Raw genomic sequence first — 27684 nt, forward strand, 5'->3', positions numbered from 1 at the left:
TCCACTTACACTTGGATTTCTTCAATAAGTGCAGTCAACCCATCCTAACTGCAGATTTTGATGCTAGAGATTCAACCAACCCTGGATGGAAAAGAGTTATTTGCCTTCCCAATTGTGGTTTCCATGTATAGTTTGTTGAATCTCCAGATTTGAAGTTATAAGTGAAATTTTGTCTGTGTGGGGGTTGGCATCCCTAATTCCCACCTTGCTCAAGAATCAGCTATACTTCAGGAAGAAGAAAATTATTCCCAGGTAGGTCTCAGAAAGGAGAAGTAATGCAGAGCAAAGAAAGAAAATAGTGTAAGTTAAAGCACATATGACTGCATAAAATAATAATGGTGAACTAGATAATATAAGTGACATAGTTGATGAAGCAAGAGGAGTTAGTTAATATCTTTGAAAGTTCTTGCATAGTTCAGGAGAAAGTTAAAGGTATTGATTAAATGTAGACTTTTATAAGTGAAGTGTGCATGTTAAAGTTTCTAAGGCAGTCACTAAAAATTGTTAAAAGAATGAATGTCTTTTAATGGGGAAAATTGAAATGAGAAAAATAATAAATCTTGAAGTCAAGGAATTTGAGAAAAGTATAAAACAGTAAGACAAATAGCAAGCACAAAATAAGATGTAGAAACAAATCCATAAGTATCAGTAACTATAATAAATGTAAAGGTACTGAAAATTGTTAGAGTGGATGAAAAATGAAAACTCAGACATGCTATTTATAAAAGATATGTCTAAAATATAAGGATACAGAAAAATTAAAAGTAAAATAATAGAGATAAATAGGTGATTAAAAAACAAAAGAAAGTGGGCCCTGGCCGGTTGGCTCAGTATAGAGCATCGGCCTGGCGTGTGGAAGTCCTGGGTTTGATTCCCAGCCAGGGCACACAGGAGAAGTGCTCATCTGCTTCTCCATCCTTCCCTCTCTCCTTTCTCTCTATCTCTCGCTTCCTCTCCCGCAGCCAAGGCTCCATTGGAGCAAAGTTGGCCCAGGCGCTGAGGATGGCTTTGTGGCCTTCACCTCAGGCGCTAGAATGGCTCTGGTTGCCACAGAGCGGTGGCTTAGATGGGCAGAACATCACCCCCTAGTGGGCATGCCAGGTGAATTCTGGTTGGGCACATGCAGGATTTTGTCTCTCTACCTCCAGAAAAATACAAAAAGAAAAAACAACAATAAAACAAAAGAAACTGGCAATATTGACACCAGACAAAATAGACTTTAAGTGCTCCCCAAAATATTTCTTTTCTAGAGACAATGAGGGTCATATTGGCTATTAAGTCGCAATTCAGAAATAGAAAAAACTTGCATGTCTAGTAACATGGCCTCAATGTAGAATAAATAAAATCTGACAGAATTATAATAAGAAACATATATTAACATATATATTCCCAGTGAGATTGTAATAGACTTACTCAGTTCTTGGTAAAGTGAAAGATCAATTATCACAGACAAGATTTGAACAGTACAGTTAAAAAGTTTGAGCTGACACATGTGTGAAGATCATTACATCTTAAAACTGCATAGCACATTATTTTCAAACACACATAGACATTTATAAAAAGTGATCTCAAACTATGTCATCAAGCAAATCTTAACCAGTTATCAAATGATTGGTATCATACAGACTAGATCTGTGACCACAAGGCATTAAGCTAAAAACTGATAACTAGAAGAAAAGAAAACACACTGAGACCTTGGGGTTTAGTGGTGTCTCTTGTGAACTTTAAAGTGTATGAAGTACCATTTTATTGTGTTCCCTTTGTGTACATAGCTGGGTGAGAGCTATTTACAGAATTAGGCAGTTTGAAGAGCCTTTTAACAACCAGTTGGGCAATGCTTAGAAACCTGTGGGAGGTGGGGGAGGGGACATGTGATGGTACAAAGAGGAGGAGAGTGACCTGCCAGCTGGGGAGTAGAGTGAGCCCCTCTGACTAGGTCATTCTGTGCCTAAACCAGGCTTCTGAACTGCTCTAGAAGCTGTGAACCTGGGTCTGGACCTGGGCCAGAGGAAGAGGAGTGTTGGTCTCTCTCATCCCATTCCTGCACTATATAATTCTCTTAATTTGTCTTAAAATTAGTGGAGAAATGAGAGGAGCAGCTTTCTTTGAAATCTTACCTTTTACCTGGATTTCAGATGCTCCTTCATCTACCATGTCCAGACATGCCCATTGTCTTTTTTGTTGTCGTTTTGTTTTTGTTTTTGACAGAGTCAGAGAGAGGGACAGACAGGGACAGGTAGACAGGAAGGGAGAGAGATGAGAAGCATCAATTCTTCTTTACAGCTCCTTAGTTGTTAAGTGATTGCTTTCTCATATGTGCCTTGATGGGGGGGGGGAGGGCTACAGCAGAGAGAGTGACCCCTTGCTCAAGCTAGCAACCTTGGGCTCAAACCAGCGACCTTTGGGCTCAAGTCAGTGATCCTCCGCTCAAGTCGGTGAGCCCATGTTCAAGCCAGATGAGCCCGTGCTCAAGCTGGCAACCTTGGGGTTTCGAACCTGGGCCCTCCGCATCCCAGTCAGATGCTCTATCCACTGCGCCACTGCCTGGTCAGGCTCCAGACATACCCATTGTAAGTTGAAAATATTTTAAGTCAAAATGCATTTAATATACCTAAGCTTCTGACCATCATAGCTTAATCTTGCCTGCCTTAAATGTACTCAAAACACTAACCATTGGGAGAAGTCCTCTAACACAAAGTCTACTTCATAATAAAGTGTTGACTAAAGTAATTTGTTGAATGCTGTACTGAAAGTGAAAAACAGAATGGCTGTGTGGGTATTATTTTCATACCTTTGTGAAACTGGAAAATCCTAAGTCAAACCATCATAAATTGAGAATTGTCTATAGTTTCTCAACTTTAAGGAATACCTGGATACAGAAATCCCCCAAATGTATTGTGTCAGAGACTATGAGCTGCAGGATATAATTTTGGGAACTTTTTCCATAGGCACTTGATGTTTTATGTATATTACTGTGAAAGCCTATTAATTTTGTCTTTTGTCTCAGGTGGGCTTAAAGAGAAGGAAATCGATTAAGTGCTGTACTACTAATGGGAATTAACTCTGGTTTTTCAGGACTATTTTAACTTATAAAGAAGAATGGATTGGGATATTAGAGAAGGGTTGCACATGATTCTTATTAATACAATGTGGAATACTAAGGTTGGAAGCTCTGAGAGACCATCTCAATCACCACCACCTTTTCTGACTATATAGATGAGACGGCCAAAGCACTGGGGAGTGCAGAGATGTACCTTCCATGGTTTAGTTAGCTGCGGCTCTGGCCTCTTGACTTTCAGTCAGACATTTCCCCATTGTCTTGATGCCCCACTATGTTGGGAGCTGATCAACGACTGCTGGCTGACAAGGTCACAGCAGGAGAAGACCCACAACTGCTGGCTGACAAGGTCACAGCAGAAGAAGATCAAAAACTGCTGATTGACAAAGTCACAGCAGAGAAGACCAACGGCTGCTGGTTGACAAAGTCACCGCAGTGAAGACCAATGGCTGCGGGTTGACAAAGTCACCGCAAAGGAAAGGCACAACGATACTTCCCCCTTTGACTTTTTGAATTAATCTGGCCTTATATCCCCCCTTTTCTGGGTGTGTGCTATTATTTGTGGCACAGGGATAATAGTACCGTGCTTTCCCTGTAGATTCGTAGTGATTTCTTTGGAAATGAGACAGAGGGTGTGAGTTCCACAGAAAAGCCTGTAAGCCCCTTGAACTGGGCTCATAAACATAAGAGGCTGGCTATGATATCCCTTGTAAAGGGTTAAGTTTGTAGGAGAATTTCTTCTTATTAATCATGTTAGAAAGAATAGATTGTGACTTGTAAATGGATAGGAGGCAGTGGCTGTGCACAGAGCACCTTTCAGCCTTCACTTAATTCATCATCTTTTCTCCCTAGCCTTTTCATGTGATAGAGTAGAGAAACTTTCCTTTCTTCTTGCTTACCTGACCTGTAGATGGTGGAACACTCTGAGAAGAATATAGCTAGAACTTAACTAGTGTGTGAATATAGTAAATAAATAAAATTTGACTAGACAATAGAATCTTAGGTAAGGTGTTATGGAATGGCCCGTTGCGTGGCCTGGGGTGGGAGCGCAGTCGGCAAGAAAAGAATGTTTTGCTAAGACCCTTGTTTTATGACTGAAGGCAGTTGCTGGGCTTTCTCAGTGAGACATTCTCATGAGATTTATATACTTTCCAAGGTTTTTCCTTCAGATAATAAGAGGAATATGGGGGGATCCATAGAAGCAATAGCAATTAATGCCTTCTGATATTATGTTGCTACTAAGCTATCTTGCAGGTGCACTCTATATATCTTTAAGCAAAAGTTACTCTTGATGTTATGCCAATTTCTTAATAAGCAAGCCTTTTGAAGTTTTGTGAGAAAAATTAGGACACTGCATGAACTCAAGGCCATTTGCCTGAGCAAGCGGTGGTCCTTTGCTAGTCCTTGATGATTTCGTCTGTTAATCTCTTTTTCTGCGCCCTTGACTCACAACAACAGTAGAGTTATTAATTAGTACTAATCTTTTAGAAATTTGTACTGATATTGTTATTGCTATTCAAGTTATTGTATATCTGTACTTTGAATGACTTACCACCTGATTTGTAGCTTATAGATATGAATTAACTGTTATCTGGAAATATGTAACCATAATGAAACAAAATACCATGTGATTGTAACTTAGTGTGTGTGCATTAAAAGAAAGCTAGACCAGCATTTGGCAGAGATGCCTGGCAGTAAATGCTAACTAGAGAATAAAGAGAAAGAAAAGAATTCGGCTCTCTCACTCGATTTCGCCGACGCCGTCTCTTCCTATGGTACCCCTGGATTCCCCCTGGGGCTGGACCCCAGCACCACTACATCCCACATATCTAGGTATCCCTTAATGTTGAGAATTAAAACTACAGAGTCCCCAAATTATGATGGTTTGACTTAGGAGTTTTCAGCTTCATAATGGTATGAAAATAATACCCAAACAACCATTTTGTTTTTCTTTTCCAACAACAGGGTGAGTTTATGCATTATGTTTTCATTTATGGCTATAGCCTTCTTCCCTCTTGTTAGCAATTTGGAAAACACATGAATTTTTGAGACAGTTTTCACAATGATGTTTGGCTAAGAAACTTGGCCTTGGTGTTTCTGCACTTGGTCCAAGTAGCTTACTCAAACTTCATTGTGAAGAATCCTCCCACTCTTTGATACTCGAAGGACCAACATGTTTCTCCAATCTGCATACTACAACAGCTCCTGGCTGGAAGAATAAGCTATGTATTTTCTGAATAAGTAACATTTCATTTAGTCAGATCCTCCTGTCTCTTTTCCTTCATTGGTTCATAGTAGAGTGGGATAGAATGGTGGAGATGGGAAGAATTTGCTTTGTCTATCCTGAGAAATAATATGCGAGGCTCTTTCCACAGGGAAGCAGTGTTGGGAGGAAACACTGCTGGACAGAGTAGCCCTGGACTGGGGCCAGTGGATTTGAAGTCAGAAGACAGGTTTGCAACTTTGTTTCCTATTAGTCTCCTTAAACTCACGCTTAATCATGTATTACTTGTAGAGTTATTATAAGGGCCATTAAAAAAATACCAGATATAAATGGGAATATTGGATAAACCATAAAGTGATTTAAAAATATATTATTATTATCAAGAAAGAATGTAAAGAAGTTGGAGTGTTGATTTTGACAGAAGCTGTGTACTATGGGAGAGAGTGTGCTGTGGTGGTGGTACTCAGGGGATAAAGAGGTGGTGATAGTAGTCAGCATGTAGTAGATAAATCCCTCTACTTAAAATAATAATAATACAAAATGTATAAATTTCCCCCTGTCCCTCACAAAGTTCTCTTTTAGAGATTTTCCTATTTCTTTTTTCCCTTAGCGTTGGAATTCAAATTTCTAACACTAAAAGTTGGAAAGCTTGGTGCATTGGTGGGAACCAGTGTTCAATGAGCTCGATATTATAGATATCTCTGTGGGTTTGAGTCTCTGTCCTCAAAGAGTTGAGGTCACACTCTCATTGGATATATCTGAGAGTGGTACTATATTCATTATCTATTGCTATGTAACAGATTACCCCAAATTTTAGCACCTTAAAACAACAATAATTATTATTATTTTTCACTGTTTCTGTGGGTCAGAAACAAAAATGAGAATGTAGAGGCGATGGCTTGTCTCTGCCTCTCTGTCTGGAGTCTCATCTGGAAATCTTGAAGGCTGGGTCTAGACTCCTTCGCAGGCTTATTCACTCACACGTCTGTGGTTGATGTTGGTTGTTGGCTGAGGGCCCAGCTGGGGCTGTCTGTTGGAACTCTCAAACCTGGGCTTTCTCACTCTTTGGTGGCTGGGTTCCCAGGGCAAACCTCCTGAGAGAGACAGGGAACTAGTCAGAAGCTGTACCTTTTTTTTTTTTTTTTTACACAGAGACAGCGAGAGAGAGAGAGGGATAGACAGGGACAGAGAGAGATGAGAAGCATCAATCATCAGATTTTCATTGCGACACCTTAGTTGTTCATTGATTGCTTTCTCATATGTGCCTTGACTGTGGGGCTATAGCAGACCGAGTAACCCCTTGCTCAAGGCAGCAACCTTGAGTCCAAGCTTGTGAGCTTTGCTCAAACCAGATGAGCCTGCACTCAAGCTGGCGTCCTCGGGGTCTTGAACCTGGGTCCTCTACATCCCAGTCAATGTTTTATCCACTGCACCACCGCCTGGTCAGGCAGACGCTGTACCTTTTTATGACCTAGTCTTGGAAGACTTATAGCATAAGTTACAACTGATTTTGTTAGAAGTAAACTAGTGAGTCCAGCCCATAGTCAAAGGAAGGCAAATCAGATTCTTCTACAGTTTGACAGGGAGAAATGTACAAGACTTTCTAGGACATATTTAAAAGCCATCACATTACAAATCTTAAGGAAAAAAAAAGCCTGACCTGTAGGGGCACAGTACATAAAGCAGGGGTTGGGAAACTTTTTGGCTAAGAGCGCCATGAATGCCACATATTTTAAAATGTAATTCCGTGAGAGCCATACAACGACCTGTGTACGTTAGGCATTATCCAATAAAAATTTGGTGTTGTCCTGGAGGACAGCTGTGATTGGCTCCAGCCACCTGCAACCATGAACATGAGTGATAGGAAATGAATGGATTGTAATACATAAGAATGTTTATATAGATTTTTTAAAATTTATTCATTTTAGAGAGGAGAGGGAGAGAGAGAGAGAGAGAGAGAGAGAGAGAGAGAGGAGAAACAGAGACAAGGGAGGGAGGAGCTGGAAGCATCAACTCCCATATGTGCCTTGACCAGGCAAGCCCAGGGTTTCGAACCGGTGACCTCAGCATTTCCAGGTCGATGCTTTATCCACTGCGCCACCACAGGTCAGGCCAGAATGTTTATATTTTTAACATTATTTTTTTTGTTTTTTTTTCTCTTTTTTTAGAAAAGGAAAGGAAAGGAAAGGAAAGGAAAGGAGGAAGGAAGGAAGGAAGGAAAGGAGGGAGGAGGGAAGGAAGGAAGGAAAGAAGGAAGGAAAGAAGGAAGGAAAGAAGGAAGGAAGGCAGACTCTGCACCTCAACACAGAGCCCCCATGTTATTAATATTTTTTTTATTAAAGATATGTCTGTGAGCCAGATGCAGCCATTAGAAGAGCCACATCTGGCTCGTGAGCCATAGGTTCCTGACCCCTGAGATAAAGCATGGAATGTTGAGGTCGCCTTTTGAAACCCGAGGCTTGCTCGGTCAAGGCATGAGAAGCAACTAGTACAAGTTGATGCTTCTCACTCCTTCCCCCTTCTCTCTCTAAAATCAGTACATAAAACTTTAAAAAATAAAGAAATAAGAGCCACCACATTACATAAGACTTTAGATCCTTCTAGCCTGTCATGGCTGGAACCTTGGGTTTGCAATCTGGAGAAAAGATTTCAAGTCCTATTGCTACCATTTCCTAGCAGCATGGGAACATCGCTTCCTCTAACACAGCACCCTTTTCTGTCCTTCTTTCCATTCAGTTAAAAGGAAGCTTCAGGAGGGTCAGGTATGTGCATGTGTTTTGCTAACTATATATAAACACACAGTAGACTTTCATCTTTTGATTCCACTGAACTTCTTCCTTGGACTGAAAATAAAGAGTGCAAAATAAAGAATGACATGTGAAATTGTAAGACCAAGTTAGTAAGGAAAAATGAATATAGACAGCGTCACCTTTATTTATTTATTCATTTATTTATTTTTATATTTATTTTAGTGAGGAGAGAGAGAGACAAGAGGGGGAACAGCAGGAAACGTCAACTTCCATATGTGCCTTGACCAGGCAAGCCAGGGTTTTGAACCTGCAACCTCAACACTGCAGGTCGACACTTTATCCACTGTGCCACAACAGGTCAGGAAGCAGACAGGGTCCTCTTTAATTCCATGAAACTTAAAATATAATATAAATCATAAATATACTCTTTGTAGGAAATGGTTACTACTGATATTATTGAAAAGTATTTCCTATTTCTTGGAAAAATTTCTTATTAAAAATATAGTTTTTTTTTGTCCTCAAAATTACATACATATATGTCTGTAAATAATATATATGCATATAGACATATGTATATAAATACATAGAAAAAGAATTGGAATGATATACACTAAACAAAACTGGTCATTCCAGGAGAAGGCCATTAAATGAAGGAAGAGAGGACTTATTTATTGACTGATTGATTTTAGTGAGAGAGGAAGGGAGAGAGAGAAAAAGACAGGATTTTCTATCTGTTCCTGTATGTGCCCTGATCAGGGATTGAACCAGCAACCACTGTGCTTCAGGATGATGCTCTAACCTATCAAGCTATCCGGCCAGGGTGGGACATTTAATTTTTTTTTAATTGATGAATTTCAGTAGTTTTGAAAAAATTAACGGCCATGTATTTCTAAACTACTTTTTTTAAAAGAAGAGATCTTTGTAGTATGCTGCATTGGGTGGAAGAGGAGACAGTTGGATTCATACAAGACTTACTTTATTTTAGAGTGCTGGGACTCATTTTCAGCAGGAGAGAGAGTATGAGACAGTCAGACTTAGCCAGGAGGGGATGTGGCTAGAAGAACCTGGAGCCAGAGAAAAGATAGGGTCAGTTGGGTTAATGAAATTAGATCACTGTTGGGGGGTGGGGGGTTAAGAATGAACCTTAGGGAACCAGGGAGAAAGCTCTGGCAAAGCTTTAGGATCCTTCACCAATTGTTCCATGAGTGAACAATCAAAGCTCTGATAGTTTTCCCCCACCAAGCCACGTTTCCCACCTGTGGCTTTTCCTTCATGCCAGCCTTGCTTGGTTTTGCCTGGCTTTATTCTGTGACCAGAAAAGAAGCTGGAATTCTGAAAAGTTGCTTTAGCCAAATCCTGTGAACAAAGGGGGCCTTGTCTGGGGTTATGCACATCAGCTTTTGGAGGAGTTTCATTCATCAGTTTGGATCTTCGCTTTTTAAGTCCTTGCTCTAGTTAGCATTATGTTTCTCTGTCTGTGGAGGGGCAGGCCCTATGGAGAAACAGGCAGTGATTCTTGGTCACCCTGCCTGTGGCCTGTGCCCACTTCTAGTTACACCAATAAGTTCAGCCTGGGCAGAGCCAGGCCCTAGTGGTTCTAAATGGACACCTGTGAGGAATCCAAAAGAGGGAGGTATTGATGCTGTTATAATCTCTAAGATCTACATGGATCACACTGTCCACCAGAGGGGAGCTGTACTGACAGAAAATTCAGCAGCTGAGAGTGACAGTCACCTCCCCTCCTGCTACTGCAATGTCCTGAAAAGTTACTAGTGTTGACAGGTTTGGGTCCTGGCTGAATATGACTGAGCCCTATAGCTCACTTCCTGTTAGATTTATTTTCCCTGTAAGCAGCAGCTATATATTAAATGACATTCTACTCCTTGGGAAGACTCATGGGAAATTTTGGAGGGCTTGGGTGATCCCAGCTCCGTGCATGGATAGGTGGTATGCTGGGTGTGTTGCCCAAAATGCTGGGTAGCTAATGGCATTACGTTACCAGTGAGAGCGTGTGGCCGCCGTTTTATTCATTTTTGTCTCATTCTGTTTCCCTTGACAGGGCAATTTTGTTTTGATGCTGTGCCAGAAAACTTCTGACAATGAGTTACTGGAACTCTGAGAAAAGGATCTGTGTGCAGTATCGCAGGCATTTTCTGGTGGACAACAGTGTATTTCATGGTGAGCTCCCTTTTGTATTTATGTAGCTGGATCTTTTATTTTGTTTCTGGCAGCGTTTTTATTCCAGCACTCTGGATGCAAGCGTGGCATAATTGTTGGGTTGAACCAAGAGCTTGAGTTAACTTGTTTGTGGAGAATACCACAAAGCCCCATTGGATTCATTCCCTGTGGCTGTGAGCAGTGTTTCACCGCAACAGCCACAGTGATGTTCTCACTTTCTGCCTTACAAGTTAAAGCCAGTGCCTTTTCCCTTCCACTACACTGTCAGCTCCAAATGCCCCTTTCTTTTTTTTTTTTTTTTTAAAATAAATTTTTATTAATGTTAATGGGATGACATTAATATTTCAGGGTACATATATTCAAAGAAAACATGTCTAGGTTATCTTGTCATTAAATTATGTTGCATACCCCTCACCCAGAGTCAGATTGTCCTCCATCACCCTCTGTCTAGTTTTCTCTGTGCCCCTCCCCCTCCCCCTAACTCTCTCCCTCCGTCCCTCCTGCATCCTCCCTCCTCCCACCCCTGGTAACCACCACTCTCTTGTCCATGTCTCTTAGTCTCGTTTTTATGTTCCACCAATGTATGGAATCATGTAGTTCTTGTTTTTTTCTGATTTACTTATTTCACTCCGTATAATGTTATCAAGATCCCACCATTTTGCTGTAAATGATCTGATGTCATCATTTCTTATGGCTGAGTAGTATTCCATAGTGTATATGTGCCACATCTTCTTTATCCAGTCTTCTATTGAAGGGCTTTTTGGTTGTTTACATGTCTTGGCCACTGTGAACAGTGCTGCAATGAACATGGGGCTACATGTGTCTTTACGTATCAATGATTCTGAGGTTTTGGGGTATATACCCAGTAGAGGGATTGCTGGGTCATAAGGTAGTTCTATTTTCAGTTTTTTGAGGAACCACCATACTTTCCTCCATAATGGTTGTACTACTTTACATTCCCACCAACAGTGTATGAGGGTTCCTTTTTCTCCACAGCCTCTCCAACACTTGCTATTTCCCGTCTTGTTGATAATAGCTAATCTAACAGGGGTGAGGTGGTATCTCATTGTAGTTTTGATTTGCATTTCTCTAATAACTAATGAAGCTGAGCATCTTTTCATATATCTGTTGGCTATTTGTATTTCTTCCTGGGAGAAGTGTCTGTTCATGTCCTCTTCCCATTTTTTTTATTGGATTGTTTGTTTGTTTGTTGTTGAGTTTTATGAGTTCTTTGTAAATTTTGGATATTAGGCCCTTATCTGAGCTATTGTTTGAAAATATCATTTCCCATTTAGTTGGCTGTCTGTTTATTTTGATATCGGTTTCTCTTGCTGAGCAAAAACTTTTTATTCTGATGTAGTCCTATTCATTTATCTTTGCCTTCACTTCTCTTGCCATTGGAGTCAAGTTCATAAAATGTTCTTTAAAACCCAGGTCCATGATTTTAGTACCTATGTCTTCTTCTATGTACTTTATTGTTTCAGGTCTTATATTTAGGTCTTTGATCCATTTTGAATTAATTTTAGTACACGGGGACAGGCTGTAGTTGAGTTTCATTCTTTTGCATGTGGCTTTCCAGTTTTCCCAACACCATTTGTTGAAGAGGCTTTCTTTTCTCCATTTTGCGTTGTTGGCCCCCTTATCAAAGATTATTTGACCATATATATGTGGTTTTATTTCTGGGCTTTCTATTCTGTTCCATTGGTCTGAGTGTCTATTGTTCTGCCAATACCATACAGTTTTGATTATTGTGGCCCTATAATATAGTTTAAAGTCAGGTATTGTAATGCCCCCAGCTTCATTCTTTTTCCTTAGGATTGCTTTAGCTATTCGGGGTTTTTTGTAGTTCCATATAAATCTTATGATTTTTTGTTCCATTTCTTTAAAAAATGTCATAGGAATTTTGATGGGAATTGCATTAAATTTATATATTACTTTGGGTAATATGGCCATTTTAATTATATTTATTCTTCCTATCCAAGAACAAGGAATATTTTTCCATCTCATTGTGTCTTTTTCTATTTCTCTTAGCAATGTCTTGTAGTTTTCATTATATAGGTCCTTTACATTCTTTGTTATGTTTATTCCTAGGTATTTTATTTTTTTGTTGCAATCGTGAAGGGGATTATTTTTTTGAGTTCATTTTCTAATATTTCATTGTTGGCATATAGAAAGGCTATGGACTTTTGTATGTTGATTTTGTATCCTGCAACCTTACTGTATTGGTTTATTGTTTCTAGTAATTTTTTTGTGGAGTCCTTTGGGTTTTCGATGTATAGGATCATATCATCAGCAAAAAGTGATACTTTTACTTCTTCTTTTCCGATATGGATGCCTTTTATTTCTTTGTCTTGTCTGATTGCTCTGGCCAGAACTTCTAGCACCACGTTAAATAAGAGTGGAGAGAGTGGACAACCCTGTCTTGTTCCTGATTTAAGGTGGAAAGTCCTCAGTTTTACGCCATTTAATATGATGTTGGCTGATGGTTTATCATATATGGCCTTTATCATGTTGAGATATTTTCCTTCTATACCCATTTTGTTGAGAGTCTTAAACATAAAATTGTGTTGTATTTTATCGAAAGCCTTTTCTGCATCTATTGATAAGATCATGTGGTTTTTGTTCTTTGTTTTGTTGATATGGTGTATTACGTTAACCGTTTTACGTATGTTGAACCATCCTTGAGATTCTGGGATGAATCCCACTTGATCATGATGTATTATTTTTTTAATATGTTGTTGTATTTGGTTTGCCAGTATTTTGTTTAGTATTTTAGCATCTGTATTCATTAGAGATATTGGTCTGTAGTTTTCTTTCTTTGTGCCATCCTTGCCTGGTTTTGGTATGAGGATTATGTTGGCCTCATAAAATGTGTTTGGAAATATTGCTTCTTCTTCAATTTTTTGGAAGACTTTGAGTAGAATAGGAACCAAGTCTTCTTTGAATGTTTGATAGAATTCACTAGTATAACCGTCTGGGCCTGGACTTTTACTTTTGGGGAGGTTTTTAATAGTTTTTTCTATTTCCTCCCTGCTGATTGGTCTGTTTAGGTTTTTTGCTTCTTCATGACTCAGTTTAGGAAGGTTGTATTGTTCTAGGAATTTATCCATTTCTTCTAGATTGTTGTATTTGGTGGCATATAATTTTTCATAGTATTCTACAATAATTCTTTGTATATCTATGATGTCTGTGGTGATTTCTCCTCTTTCATTTTGGATTTTATTTATTTGAGTCCTGTGTCTTTTTTCCTTGGTGAGTCTTGCCAAGGGTTTGTCAATTTTGTTGATCTTTTCAAAGAACCAGCTCCTTGTTTTATTGATTTTTTCTATAGTTTTTCTGTTCTTTATTTCGTTTATTTCTGCTCTGATTTTTATTATCTCCTTTCTTCGGCTGGTTTTGGGTTGTCTTTGTTCTTCTTTTTCTAGCTCCTTAAGGTGTGAAGTTAAGTGGTTTACTTCGGCTCTCTCTTGTTTGTTCATATAGGCCTGAAGTGATATGAACTTTCCTCTTTTTACTGCTTTTGCTGCATCCCAGAGATTCTGATATGTTGTATTTTCATTTTCATTTGTCTGTATATATCTTTTGATCTCTGCGCTTATTTCTTCTTTGACCCATTCATTTTTTAGAAGTATGTTGTTTAGTTTCCATAATTTTGTGGGTTTTTCCTCCTCTTTTTTACAGTTGAATTCTAGTTTCAAGGCTTTATGATCAGAGAATATGCTTGGTACAATTTAAATTTTTCTAAATTTGCTGATATTGTCTTTGTGGCCCAACATATGGTCAATTCTTGAGAATGTTCCATGTACACTAGAGAAAAATGTATACTCTGTTGCATTGGGATGAAGTGTCCTGTAGATGTCTATCATATCCAGGTGTTGTAGTATTTCGTTTAAGGCCACTATACCTTTATTGATTCTCTGTTTGGATGACCGATCTAGAGCCGTCAGCGGTGTATTGAGTTCTACAAGTATGATTGTATTTTTGTCAGTTTTTGTTTTAAGATCAATAAGTAGCTGTCTTATATATTTTGGTGCTCCTTGGTTTGGTGCATATATATTAAGGATTGTTATGTCTTCTTGATTCAGTGTCCCCTTAATCATTATGAAATGACCATTTTTGTCTCTGAGTACTTTTTTTGTCTTGTAGTCAGCATTATCAGATATGAGTATTGCTACACCTGCTTTTTTTTGGGTGTTGTTTGCTTGGAGTATTGTTTTCCAGCCTTTCACTTTGAATTTGTTTTTATCCTTGTTGCTTAGATGAGTTTCTTGTAGGCAGCATACAGTTGGATTTTCTTTTTTAATCCATTCTGCTACTCTGTGTCTTTTTATTGGTAAGTTTAATCCATTTAGTGTAATTATTGACACTTGTGGGTTCCCTACTGCCATTTTATAAATTGCTTTCTGTTAGTTTTGTATCTAGTTTGATTCTTCTCTTTTGTTTTTCTATCATTTGTTTTTGTTTGTTTGTATTCCATACTTCTTTCTTCTGTTGCTACCTTTTTTAAGTCAAGTGTTTTTGTGGTGGTTTTTTCAAGGGTGGTTACCATTAAGTAATGAAAAGGGTACCTACCATATTCATTGTAGTACCCTTTCTTATGAGTATTTCTGCGCTTCATCGTCCTTTGCTACTGTTAATCTTCATCCTTTCTTCCCCTTTTTTTTTCTTTTGTTGTCACAGTTTAAGTTTGGTTTTATTGTTTTCTTGGTGGAGCTGTTACTTGTGGTTTTGTTTTCTTTTGTTCTTTGAATCTGGTTGGAAAACCCCCTTTAGTATTTCCTGGAGTGGGGGCTCTCTGATGATAAATTCTCTCATCTTTTCTGTATTTGTGAATATTTTTATATCTCCTTCGTACTTGAAGGATAGCTTTGATGGGTATAGTATTCTTGGCTGAAAGTTTCTCTCTTTCAGGGCTTTGAATATTGGGGTCCACTCTCTTCTAGCTTGTAGAGTTCTGCTGAGAAGTCTGATGATAATCTAATAGGTCTTCCTTTATATGTTGTATTCTTCTTTTCCCTGGCTGCCTTGAGAATTTTTTCTTTGTCATTGGTTTGTGTCATCTTCATTATGATGTGCCTTGGAGTGGGTTTGTTGGGGTTAAGAAAACTCGGTGTTCTGTTTGCTTCTTGAATTTGAGGCTTTAGTTCTTTCCACAGGCTTGGGAAGTTCTCATCTATTATTTGTTTGAGTATATTCTCCATTCCATTTTCTTTCTCTTCTCCCTCTGATATACCTATTATTCTTATGTTATTCTTTCTGATGGAGTCAGACAATTCCTGTAGGGCTTTCTCGTTTTTTATTATTTTTGAGTCTCTTTCTTCTTCTCTCTGTTGTGCCTCAAGTTGTTTGTCTTCTATTTCACTAATCCTATCTTCTATCTGGGCTGTTCTATTAGCTAAGCTTGTTATCTCGTTTTTCAGTTCGTGAATTGAGTTTTTCATTTCTGTTTGATTTGTTTTTATAGTTTCAATTTCCTTGGTAATATATTCTTTGTGATCATTGAGTTGTTTTCTGATTTCCCTAAATTGCCTTTCTGTGTTTTCTTGTATATCTCTGAGTATTTTTAAGATTTCTATTTTAAATTCTCTGTCATTTGGCTCCAAGGCTTCCAGTATGTTAAATCTTTTCTCCATAGATTTTTCCACATCTATTTGTGTTACCTCTCTATCTTTTGTATCCATAATATTCGATTTCCTTTTTCTTATTGGCATCTGAAGGTGGTCTTGTTAATATTGTTAATTAGAATTAATAAAGAATAAAAAGGGAAAAAAAAAAGAAAATCACTGCACAACCAAAAAAAGTAATGATTTATTATTTTCCCCTTTTTTCTTTCTTCTCCTCCCCTCCTCTCACCTCTTGAGGTAAATATCGTGATGACCTGTGAATTATATTATGCTAAATGTAACAAAAACTGCCTAGGCCTGACCTGTGGTGGCGCAGTGGATAAAGCGTCGACCTGGAAATGCTGAGGTCGCCGGTTCGAAACTCTGGGCTTCCCTGGTCAAGGCACATATGGGAGTTGATGCTTCCAGCTCCTCCCCCCTTCTCTCTCTCTGTCTCTCTCCTCTCTAAAAAAAAAAACAAAAAAACAAAAAAAAAACAACAAAAAAAAACTGCCTATAACAGAGGGCCTGATTTGGGGTGAAGAGTTCAAGGGGCAAAAAAGGGAGTAGGGACCTACTAAATGCAAAAAAAAAAAAAAAAAAAAAAAAAGGAGGATATCTTAGACAAGCATAAAATGATTTGCTTGTAAGTGATGGTCGACTAAGAGATATAGTGAGAGGGATAAGAGGGAAACTGAAAAAAGGAGAGAAAAAATAATATTTAAAGAAGAAAAAAATAAAAATAATAAGTAAAAATCTGTTGTATTAAGTGGAGTGAAGACTAAATACAATGGAGACTTTGGGTTAGGAGGAATGCTAGTGAGTTAAAAAGCAATGTAAAAAGTACCCAAAATGCCACAAAAACAAACAAATAAAGGAAAACCAAGAACAAAAGCAGAAAATAAAAGAAAAAAAAAAAGAACAAACAACAAAAACAAAAAAAACTTGCGTCCCAAATTAAATAATTTGTTCCTGATTGAGGATTAAATGAGAGGAAAAGTAAAAGGAGAAAAGAAGGAACGAATAGAAAGGAAAAAATAAGAAAAAGAGAGAAACGAAGGAAGAAAAAAAGGAAAGGGGAAAAAAACAAAAAAAAAACAAAATGAAATCAAAAGGGGAGAGAGTGAGAGTTAAGGGTTTTGGAGTGTAACCCTAAGGGAGAGTAAGGATGAAGAAAAGAAATAAAATGTAACACTCATGGGTAGTGTAGTTCAAGAAAAGGGTAGCATAAGATGGGCAGAGAATAAAAGGACTGAGATGGAGGAAATACAAATAAAGGCAATAAGAAAGAAGAGAGAAACAACAACAACAAAGAATTAGTGGAACAAGTTATAAAGTCTGGATTTTTCTTTTTTTTTTTTTTTTTGACGTTTTTTTTTTTTTTTTGTTTGTTTTTTTTTTTTCAATTTTTAATAAATTTTTATTAATGGTAATGGGATGACATTAATAAATCAGGGTACATATATTCAAAGAAAACATGTCTAGGTTATTTTGTCATCAAATTATGTTGCAAACCCCTCGCCCAAAGTCAGATTGTCCTCCGTCACCCTCTATCTAGTTCTCTGTGCCCCTCCCCCTCCCCCTAACTCTCTCCCTCCCTCCCTCCCATGTCCTCCCTCCCCCCACCCTTGGTAACCACCACACTCTTGTCCATGTCTCTTAGTCTCATTTTTATGTTCCACCAATGTATGGAATCATGTAGTTCTTGTTTTTTTCTGATTTGCTTATTTCACTCCTTATAATGTTATCAAGATCCCACCATTTTGCTGTAAATGATCTGATGTCATCATTTCTAAGGCTGAGTAGTATTCCATAGTGTATATGTGCCACATCTTCTTTATCCAGTCTTCTATTGAAGGGCTTTTTGGTTGTTTCCATGTCTTGGCCACTGTGAACAGTGCTGCAATGAACATGGGGCTACATGTGTCTTCACGTATCAATGTTTCTGAGGTTTTGGGGTATATACCCAGTAGAGGGATTGCTGGGTCATAAGGTAGTTCTATTTGCAGTTTTTTGAGGTACCACCATACTTTCCTCCATAATGGTTGTACTACTTTACAGTCCCACCAACAGTGAATGAGGGTTCCTTTTTCTCCACAGCCTCTCCAACATTTGCTATTACCCGTCTTGTTGATAATAGCTAATCTAACAGGAGTGAGGTGGTATCTCATTGTAGTTTTGATTTGCATTTCTCTAATAACTAATGAAGCTGAGCATCTTTTCATATATCTGTTGGCCATTTGTATGTCTTCCTGGGAGAAGTGTCTGTTCATGTCCTCTTCCCATTTTTTTATTGGATTGCTTGTTTGTTTGTTGTTGAGTTTTATGAGTTCTTTGTAAATTTTGGATATTAGGCCCTTATCTGAGCTGTCGTTTGAAAATATCAGTTCCCATATAGTTGGCTGTCTGTTTATTTTGATATCAGTTTCTCTTGCTGAGCAAAAACTTTTTATTCTGATGTAGTCCCATTCATTTATCTTTGCCTTCACTTCTCTTTCCATTGGAGTCAAGTTCATAAAATGTTCTTTAAAACCCAGGTCCATGATTTTAGTACCTATGTCTTCTTCTATGTACTTTATTGTTTCAGGTCTTATATTTAGGTCTTTGATCCATTTTGAATTAATTTTAGTACACGGGGACAGGCTGTAGTCGAGTTTCATTCTTTTGCATGTGGCTTTCCAGTTTTCCCAATACCATTTGTTGAAGAGGCTTTCTTTTCTCCATTGTGTGTTGTTGGCCCCTTTATCAAAGATTATTTGACCATATATATGTGGTTTTATTTCTGGGCTTTCTATTCTGTTCCATTGGTCTGAGTGTCTATTTTTCTGCCAATACCATGCTGTTTTGATTATCGTGGCCCTATAATATAGTTTAAAGTCAGGTATTGTAATGCCCCCAGCTTCATTCTTTTTCCTTAGGATTGTTTTGGCTATTCGGGGTTTTTTATAGTTCCATATAAATCTGATGATTTTTTGTTCCATTTCTTTAAAAAATCTCATAGGGATTTTGATGGGAATTGCATTAAATTTGTATATTGCTTTGGGTAATATGGCCATTTTGATTATATTTATTCTTCCTATCCAAGAACAAGGAATATTTTTCCATCTCATTGTATCTTTTTCGATTTCCCTTAACAATGCTTTGTAATTTTCATTATATAGGTCCTTTACGTTCTTTGTTATGTTTATTCCTAGGTATTTTATTTTTTTTGTTGCAATCGTGAAGGGGATTATTTTTTTGAGTTCGTTTTCTAATATTACATTGTTGGCATATAGAAAGGCTATGGACTTTTGTATGTTAATTTTGTATCCTGCGACCTTATTGTATTGGTTTATTGTTTCTAATAATCTTTTTGTGGAGTCCTTCGGGTTTTCGATGTATAGGATCATATCATCAGCAAAAAGTGATAGCTTTACTTCTTCTTTTCCGATATGGATGCCTTTTATTTCTTTGTCTTGTCTGATTGCTCTGGCCAGAACTTCTAGCACCACGTTGAATAAGAGTGGAGAGAGTGGACAACCCTGTCTTGTTCCTGATTTAAGGTAGAAAGTCCTCAGTTTTATGCCGTTTAATAGGATGTTGGCTGATGGTTTATCATATATGGCCTTTATCATGTTGAGATATTTTCCTTCTATACCCATTTTGTTGAGAGTCTTAAACATAAAATTGTGTTGTATTTTATCAAAAGCCTTTTCTGCATCTATTGATAAGATCATGTGGTTTTTGTTCTTTGTTTTGTTGATATGGTGTATTACGTTAACCGTTTTGCGTATGTTGAACCATCCTTGAGATTCTGGGATGAATCCCACTTGATCATGATGTATTATTTTTTTAATATGTTGTTGTATTCGGTTTGCCAGTATTTTGTTTAGTATTTTAGCATCTGTATTCATTAGAGATATTGGTCTGTAGTTTTCTTTCTTTGTGCCATCCTTGCCAGGTTTTGGTATGAGGGTTATGTTGGCCTCATAAAATGTGTTTGGAAGTATTGCTTCTTCTTCAATTTTTTGGAAGACTTTGAGTAGAATAGGAACCAAGTCTTCTTTGAATGTTTGATAGAATTCACTAGTATAACCGTCTGGGCCTGGACTTTTATTTTTGGGGAGATTTTTAATAGTTTTTTCTATTTCCTCCCTGCTGATTGGTCTGTTTAGGCTTTCTGCTTCTTCATGACTCAGTCTAGGAAGGTTGTATTGTTCTAGGAATTTATCCATTTCTTCTAGGTTGTTGTATTTGGTGGCATATAATTTTTCATAGTATTCTACAATAATTCTTCGTATTTCTATGATGTCTGTGGTGATCTCTCCTCTTTCATTTTGGATTTTATTTATTTGAGTCCTGTGTCTTTTTTCCTTGGTGAGTCTTGCCAAGGGTTTGTCAATTTTGTTGATCTTTTCAAAGAACCAGCTCCTTGTTTTATTGATTTTTTCTATAGTTTTTCTGTTCTCTATTTCATTTATTTCTGCTCTGATTTTTATTATCTCCTTTCTTCGGCTGGTTTTGGGTTGTCTTTGTTCTTCTTTTTCTAGTTCCTTAAGGTGTGAAGTTAAGTGGTTTACTTCGGCTCTCTCTTGTTTGTTCATATAGGCCTGAAGTGATATGAACTTTCCTTTTATTACTGCTTTTGCTGCATCCCAGAGATTCTGATATGTCGTATTTTCATTTTCATTTGTCTGTATATATCTTTTGATTTCTGCACTTATTTCTTCTTTGACCCATTCATTTTTTAGAAGTATGTTGTTTAGTTTCCACATTTTTGTGGGTTTTTTCCCCCTCTTTTTTGCAGTTGAATTCTAGTTTCAAGGCTTTATGATCAGAAAATATGCTTGGTACAATTTCAATTTTTCTAAATTTGCTGATATTGTCTTTGTGGCCCAACATATGGTCAATTCTTGAGAATGTTCCATGTACACTAGAGAAAAATGTATACTCTGTCGCTTTGGGATGAAGTGTCCTGTAGATGTCTATCATATCCAGGTGTTCTAGTATTTCGTTTAAGGCCACTATATCTTTATTGATTCTCTGTTTGGATGACCGATCTAGAGCCGTCAGCGGTGTATTGAGGTCTCCAAGTATGATTGTATTTTTGTTAGTTTTTGTTTTAATGTCAATAAGTAGCTGTTTTATATATTTTGGTGCTCCTTGGTTTGGTGCATATATATTAAGGATTGTTATGTCTTCTTGATTCAGTGTCCCCTTAATCATTATGAAATGACCATTTTTGTCTCTGAGTACTTTTTCTGTCTTGTAGTCAGCATTATTAGATATGAGTATTGCTACACCTGCTTTTTTTTGGGTGTTGTTTGCTTGGAGTATTGTTTTCCAGCCTTTCACTTTGAATTTGTTTTTATTCTTGTTGCTTAGATGTGTTTCTTGTAGGCAGCATACAGTTGGATTTTCTTTTTTAATCCATTCTGCTACTCTGTGTCTTTTTATTCTTAAGTTTAATCCATTTACATTTAGTGTAATTATTGACACTGTGGCTTCCCTACTGCCATTTTATAAATTGCTTTCTGTTAGTTTTGTATCTAGTTTGATTCTTCTCTTTTGTTTTTCTATCATTTGTTTTTGTTTGTTTGTGTTCCATACTTCTTTCCTCTGTTGCTACCTTTTTTAAGTCAAGTGTTTTTGTGGTGGTTTTTTTAAGGGTGGTTACCATTAAGTAATGAAAAGGGTACCTACCATATTCATTGTAGTACCCTATCTTATAAGTATTTCTGCACTTCATCATCCTTTGCTACTGTTAATCTCCATCCTGTCCCCCCTTTTTTTCCTTTGTTGTCACAGTTTAAGTTTGGTTTTATTGTGATCTTGGTGGAGCTGTTACTTGTGGTGTTGTTTTCTTTTGTTCTTTGAATCTGGTTGGAAAACCCCCCTTAGTATTTCCTGGAGTGGGGCTTTCTGTTGATAAATTCTCTCATCTTTTCTGTATTTGTGAATGTTTTTATATCTCCTTCATACCTGAAGGATAGCTTTGATGGGTATAGTATTCTTGGCTGAAAGTTTCTCTCTTTCAGGGCTTTAAATATTGGGGTCCACTCTCTTCTAGCTTGTAGAGTTTCTGCTGAGAAATCTGATGATAATCTAATAGGCCTTCCTTTATATGTTGTACTCTTCTTTTCCCTGGCTGCCTTGAGAATTTTTTCTTTGTCATTGGTTTGTGTCATCTTTATTATGATGTGCCTTGGAGTGGGTTTGTTGGGGTAAGAAAACTTGGTGTTCTGTTTGCTTCTTGAATTTGAGGCTTTAGTTCCTTCCACAGGCTTGGGAAGTTCTCGTCTATTATTTGTTTGAGTATATTCTCCATTCCATTTTCTTTCTCTTCTCCCTCTGATATACCTATTATTCTTATGTTATTCTTTCTGATGGAGTCAGACAATTCCTGTAGGGCTTTCTCATTTTTTATTATTTTTGAGTCTCTTTCTTCTTCTCTCTGTTGTGCCTCAAGTTGTTTGTCTTCTATTTCACTAATCCTATCTTCAATCTGGACTGTTCTGTTAGCTAAGCTTGTTACCTCGTTTTTCAGCTCGTGAATTGAGTTTTTCATTTCTGTTTGATTTGTTTTTATAGTTTCAATTTCCTTGGTAATATATTCTTTGTGTTCATTGAGTTGTTTTCTGATCTCCATATATTGCCTTTCTGTGTTTTCTTGTATATCTCTGAGTATTTTTAAGATTTCTAGTTTAAATTCTCTATCATTTAGCTCCAAGGCTTCCAATATGTTAAGTCTTTTCTCCATAGATTTTTCCACATCTATTTGTGTTACCTCTCTTTCTTTTGTATCCATAATATTCGATTTCCTCTTTCTTATCGGCATCTGAGGGTGGTCTTATTGATAGCACTAATTAGAATTAATAAAGAGTAAAAAGAAAAAAAAAAAAAGGGTAAAACACCCCACAAAAAAAAAACAGTAATAATTTATTATTTCCCCCTTTTTTCTCTCTTCTCTTTCCCTCCTCTCTCCTCCTCAGGGAAATATCGTGCCTATAATGGAGGGCCTGATTTGGGGTGAAGAGTTCAAGGGGCAAAAAAAGGGAGTAGGGACCTACTAAATGCAAAAAAAAAAAAAAAAAGGAAGAAAATCTTAGACAAGCATAAGATGATTTGCTTGTAAGTGATGGTCAACTAAGAGATATAATGAGAGGGATAAGAGGGAATCAGAAAAAAGGACCAAAAAAGAATAATAAAGAAGAAAAAATAAAAATAATAAGTAAAAATCTGTTGTATTAAGTGGAGCGAAGACTAAATACAATGGAGACCTTGGGTTGGGAGGACCCAAAATGCCACAAAAATAAACAAACAAGAGAAAAAAAAAATAAAAACAAAAGCAAAAAAGAGAAATAAAGCCAAAAAAAAGCCTTGAGTCCCAAATTAACTAATTTGTTCGTGACTGAGGATTATATGGGAGGAAAGTAAAATGAGAAAAGAAAAAACGAATAGAAAGGAAAAAATAAGAAAAAGAGAAAAACGAAGGAAGAAATAAAATAGGAGGAGAAAAAAACAAAATAAAGCAAGACAAAAAAAAAACAAAAGAGGAGAGAGTGAGAGTTAAGTGTTTTGGAGTATAACCTTAAAGGAGGGTGAGGATGAAGAAGAAAAATAAAATGCAACACTCATGGGTAGTGTAGTTCAAGAAAGGGGAAGCATAAGATGGGCAGAGAATAGAAGGACCGAGGTGGAGGAAATAAAGGCAAAACGATAGAAGAAACAAAGAACAACAACAACAACAACAAAAAATTAGTGGATCAAGTTGTAAAGTCTGTGGGTTTTTCTTGATTTTGAGAGGTTAACTTCTTCCTTTTTCTTTTCTCTCCCTCTTCCTGGTCGGTGACTCTGTACCCCAGGCTCTGCCCCTGTGTCACTCTTAGGTAGGGATTTGCAGTTGATGGGATTCTATGGCAATGTCATATAATTGGCTTTAGTCTTGCTGGAAGTAAAGGCTTGTTGGCGTTTGCAGGGTCCAACGATGAGAGAGTTTGCTTTCCTGGATTCTCTCTTCTAGTCCCCCCTTTCTGAATTAGCAGCCTGGTGATCCAGCTATAAGGCTGCAACTGCTTCTGCCTGGGGAGTAAGAGGCTCAAAGAGCTGGGAAATCCCCACTCTATCTCTACTCAGTGCAGGGCTTTGGGAAAGGCTCTGACAGTCAGGGCCTCCAGTGTAATCAGGCGGGGGTGGGAGTCAATTGTTGTCAAGGTGACTGTTCAGCGCCTATCATTTAGTTGGACCTCTCAACCCAGGCTTTCCACACTTTGTAGCCTGTTTTTGCAGGGAAGAAGAGGCACTAGTTTCTGCTTACGACTAGTGTAGTATAGACCTTATTATCTGCCAAGTCCTTCTTGTTAGCGTTTATCCCTGAATATGGAGGCTCTATCAATCAGAAGTTGCCCCCGCCCCTTTAGCGAGAGGCACTAAAAAATATCACGCCTCTTGTCTTGGGTCGCTGAACTGAGAGAGATCTTATCAATTAGAACCGAGGGTGCGCAGATTTTATGGGTTAAGCTAATTTCAGTGATTGGGTCGCAGCTGTGTTTCCGAAGGTATTTTAGGCTGCCTGCGCGCGCCCCTCCCCCAATGCTTGATTGTTAGCTTGAATGGCTGGGTGAGGTGCCCCGCCCACGGAGAGAATCTCCCAAGCCTCTCCCGCTCGCCCCGCCGCTGGCGGCTGGACCGCACCAGGCACAGGATAATGGAGTCTCCTGGGTGTGCGGGCCAGTAGGGCGCCCTGGGCGCGTGGAATGCCCAAGGCACGCGCGCGAATGGGGCGCTCAGGGCACCGGTGGCCGGCGACCCCCACTTGCAGTGTGCGGGCCGCTGGGAACGTCAGCAGTGCTCAACCGGACCGGGCGCGCCCGCGGCGGCTCGTGGCGGCCGCTCGTGGAGGCCGCTCGCGGTGGCGGTTCGCGGGGGCTCGCGGCAGCTCGCGGTGGCGGTTCGCGGGGGCTCGCTGCGGCTCGCGGTCGGCCGCTTGCGGCGGCTTGCGGTTCCCAAGTATATGGGCTGACTCACCGCGGGCGCACTCCCTGGCGGCTTGAATGAGCGTTGCTGCGGTAGCTTCCTCCACACCCTCGTCTCTCAGATTCAAGTGATAACAGTCCTTTTGTTTTCAGTTTGTGTGGAACTCCGGAATGCTCTGAGGATAAATTTTTCTGTTTCTAGTTGATAAATTTGTTGTGATTTAGGGGAGAGCTGTCGGACGCGCTTCTCACGGCGCCATTTCCGTGACGTCCTGGATTTTTCTTGATATTGAGAGGTTAACTTCTTCCTTTTTCTTTTCTCTCCCTCTTCCTGGTCGGTGACTCTGTACCCCAGGTTCTGCCCCTGTGTCACGCTTAGGTAGGGATTTGCAGTTGATGGGATTCTATGGCAATGTCATATAATTGGCTTTAGTCTCACTGGTAGTCAAGGCTTGTTGGCGTTTGGAGAGTCCAACAATGAGAGAGAGTTTGCTTTCCTGGAGTTTCTCCCCTAGTCTCCCCTTTCTGAATTAGCAGCCTGGTGATCCAGCTATGAGGCTGCCACTGCTTCTGTCTGGGGAGTAAGAGGCTCAAAGAGCTGGGAAATCCCCACTCTGTCCTCACTCAGCCCAAGGCTCTGGGTAAGGCTCTGGCAGTCAGAGCCTCCAGCGTAATCAGGTGGGGCTGGGAGTCAATTGTTGTTAAGGTGACTGTTCAGCGCCTACCATTCAGTTGGACAACTCAACCCAGGTTTTTCACACTTTGTAGCCTGTTTTGGCTGGAAAGAAGATGCACTATTCGCTGCTTGCTATATAGATCTTAATATCTGCCAAGTCCCTCTTGTTAGGTATATCCCTGAATATGGAGGCTCTGTCAATCAGATATTGCCCCCGCCCCTTTAGCGAAAGGCACTGAAAAATATTATGCCTCTTGTCTTGGATCGCTGAACTGGGAGAGGTCTTATCAATTAGAGCCCCGTGGGTGCGTAGATTTCGTGTGTTAAGCTAATTTCAGTGATTGGATCCGCAGCTGTGCTCCAGAGAGTATTTCAGGCTGCCTGCGCGCCCCTCCCCCAACGCTTGATTGTTAGCTCGAATGGCTGGGTGAGGTGCCCCGTCCACGGAGAGAATCTCCTGACTAGGAAAGACAGGTTTGGCGCCCCTCCCGGACTGTGGCATGGGGCGCGGCTTCTCAGAGCATGCCGGTCGTTGCCGGCACTCCCGGACGCGGCGCGGACAGCTGCACGTGTGGGTTGACTCACCACAGGCGTATTCCCTCCTCGGCAACAGTCCCTTCGCTTTCAGTGTGTGTGTGGAACTCCCGGATGCTCCGAGGATAAATTTTTCTGTTTCTAGTTGACAAATTTGTTGAGATTTTGGGGAGATCTGTCGGACGCGCTGCTCACGGTGCCATTTCCGTGACGTCACTCTCCAATGCCCCTTTCTGATGTTGGAAGTTTGAGGATCATCCATCAGTGTTTATTACCAGCAGGGTGTGTGTCTGCAAGCGGGCCACAAATAAAACCAAAACAGAGCAGTTCACAGCACTTACACATCACTCTCAGGGTGGGTTACTGCTGCCTTAAATCAGAGTAACCAGTATCAGTCATTCACATGGTGCACTAAGAGTAATTGTCTTTATCCTGTTGGAATATTTATTTTGTGGTATATAGTCAGGGATAAGCTGTCACTGCTGCTATCAAGATACCCTTGAGTAATATTTATTTAAGAGTCAAAGACTTATGTGTTGCCACAATTTTTGGAGTGATCTTCAAAAGCCAGTGGAAATGTAGTGTGAAATGAGGGATTTTACAGGGACTGGAGTGCTGTTGGACAGAATCCTAGAATATAAGCTGCCTTCACCTTTCTAAGTTTGGTTTTCTTCCTAAATTTGGTGACAGACAATGTTCTTATTATGTTAAGATGACAAACTTAACCTTACTTTATTAAAGCTGTTTAGAGTTTTCAGTGTTTTTCTACATTCATTATACCACCTTACTATAGGACTTCACTAGGTAGAGGATGATTTTAAATAAATAACCTTTTTTAAAAATTATTTTTATTTATTTATTCATTTTAGAGAAGAGAGAGAGAGAGAGAAAGAGAAAGAGAGAGAGAGAGAGAAGGAGGAGGAGCAGGAAGCATCAACTCCCATATGTGCCTCAACTGAGCAAGCCCAGGGTTTTGAACTGGCGACCTCAGTGTTCCAGGTTGACGCTTGATCCACTGCGCCACCACAGGTCTGGCAATAAATAATCTTAAAAAGAATGTTTTTTATTTATTGATTTTAGCAAAGAAAGAGAGAGAAAAAGAGAGAGAGGGGAACATCGATGTGTTCCTGTATGAGCCCTGACAGGGGATTGAACCGGCAGCCTCTATGCTTTGGGAAGATGCTCTAACCAATTGAGCTATCCAGCCAGGACAAGGATGATTTTAATTTACAGGTTGAGAAGGCAAGCAGACATGAAATGAGCTGCCCAAGTTGATGTAGCTAATTATTAGCAAAGTCAGAACTGAAGTTCCTGCTCCCACCTTTCCAGGCTAGCTCTTGGCATTGCAGGGGTGAAGGAGGGACCTCAGCAAAAAGACATGGAGTCATGACTTAACACTGGGCCACTGAGTTCCACTTTGTTTTTCTGTGACCCTCATCTAAGGGTCCTGTTCATTGCTTTATCTCTCATGTATGGTGTTAGCTATGTGGCATTTTCTCTCAGAACTTCATTTGTATTAAAAAAATTATAGCCTAACCAGGCAGTGTCACAATGGATAGAGTGGATAGAGCGACGGCCTGGAATGCAGAAGACCCAGGCTTGAAACTGGTTTGAGCACAGGCTCATCTGGATTGAGTGCGGGCTCACCAGCTTGAGCACGAGGTCACTGGCTTGAGTGTGGGATCATAGACAGGAATGACCCTATGG

The 27684-nt window shown here is 39.1% G+C and overlaps 1 protein-coding gene across 5 annotated transcripts in view; it reads left to right on the forward strand.

The window, feature by feature from the left end:
* Positions 1-27684, forward strand: part of PLCH1 (phospholipase C eta 1) — a 371189-nt gene that overhangs the window by 23308 nt on the left and 320197 nt on the right. For 4 of the 5 annotated variants that reach the window (XR_010729158.1, XM_066258338.1, XM_066258341.1 and 1 more), the window contains exon 2: positions 10092-10210. Coding sequence is in view for 4 of the 5 variants with exons in the window: in XM_066258338.1 (XP_066114435.1) it covers positions 10132-10210 (79 nt within the window). In the remaining variant the exon portion in view is untranslated. Of the gene's footprint in view, positions 1-8275; positions 8390-10091; positions 10211-27684 lie in introns of those variants that run through there. The other variant, XM_066258339.1, reaches the window with a different exon arrangement.

The sequence above is a fragment of the Saccopteryx bilineata genome, chromosome 2, assembly GCF_036850765.1.
Source record: "Saccopteryx bilineata isolate mSacBil1 chromosome 2, mSacBil1_pri_phased_curated, whole genome shotgun sequence".
NCBI classification, from domain to species: domain Eukaryota; kingdom Metazoa; phylum Chordata; class Mammalia; order Chiroptera; family Emballonuridae; genus Saccopteryx; species Saccopteryx bilineata.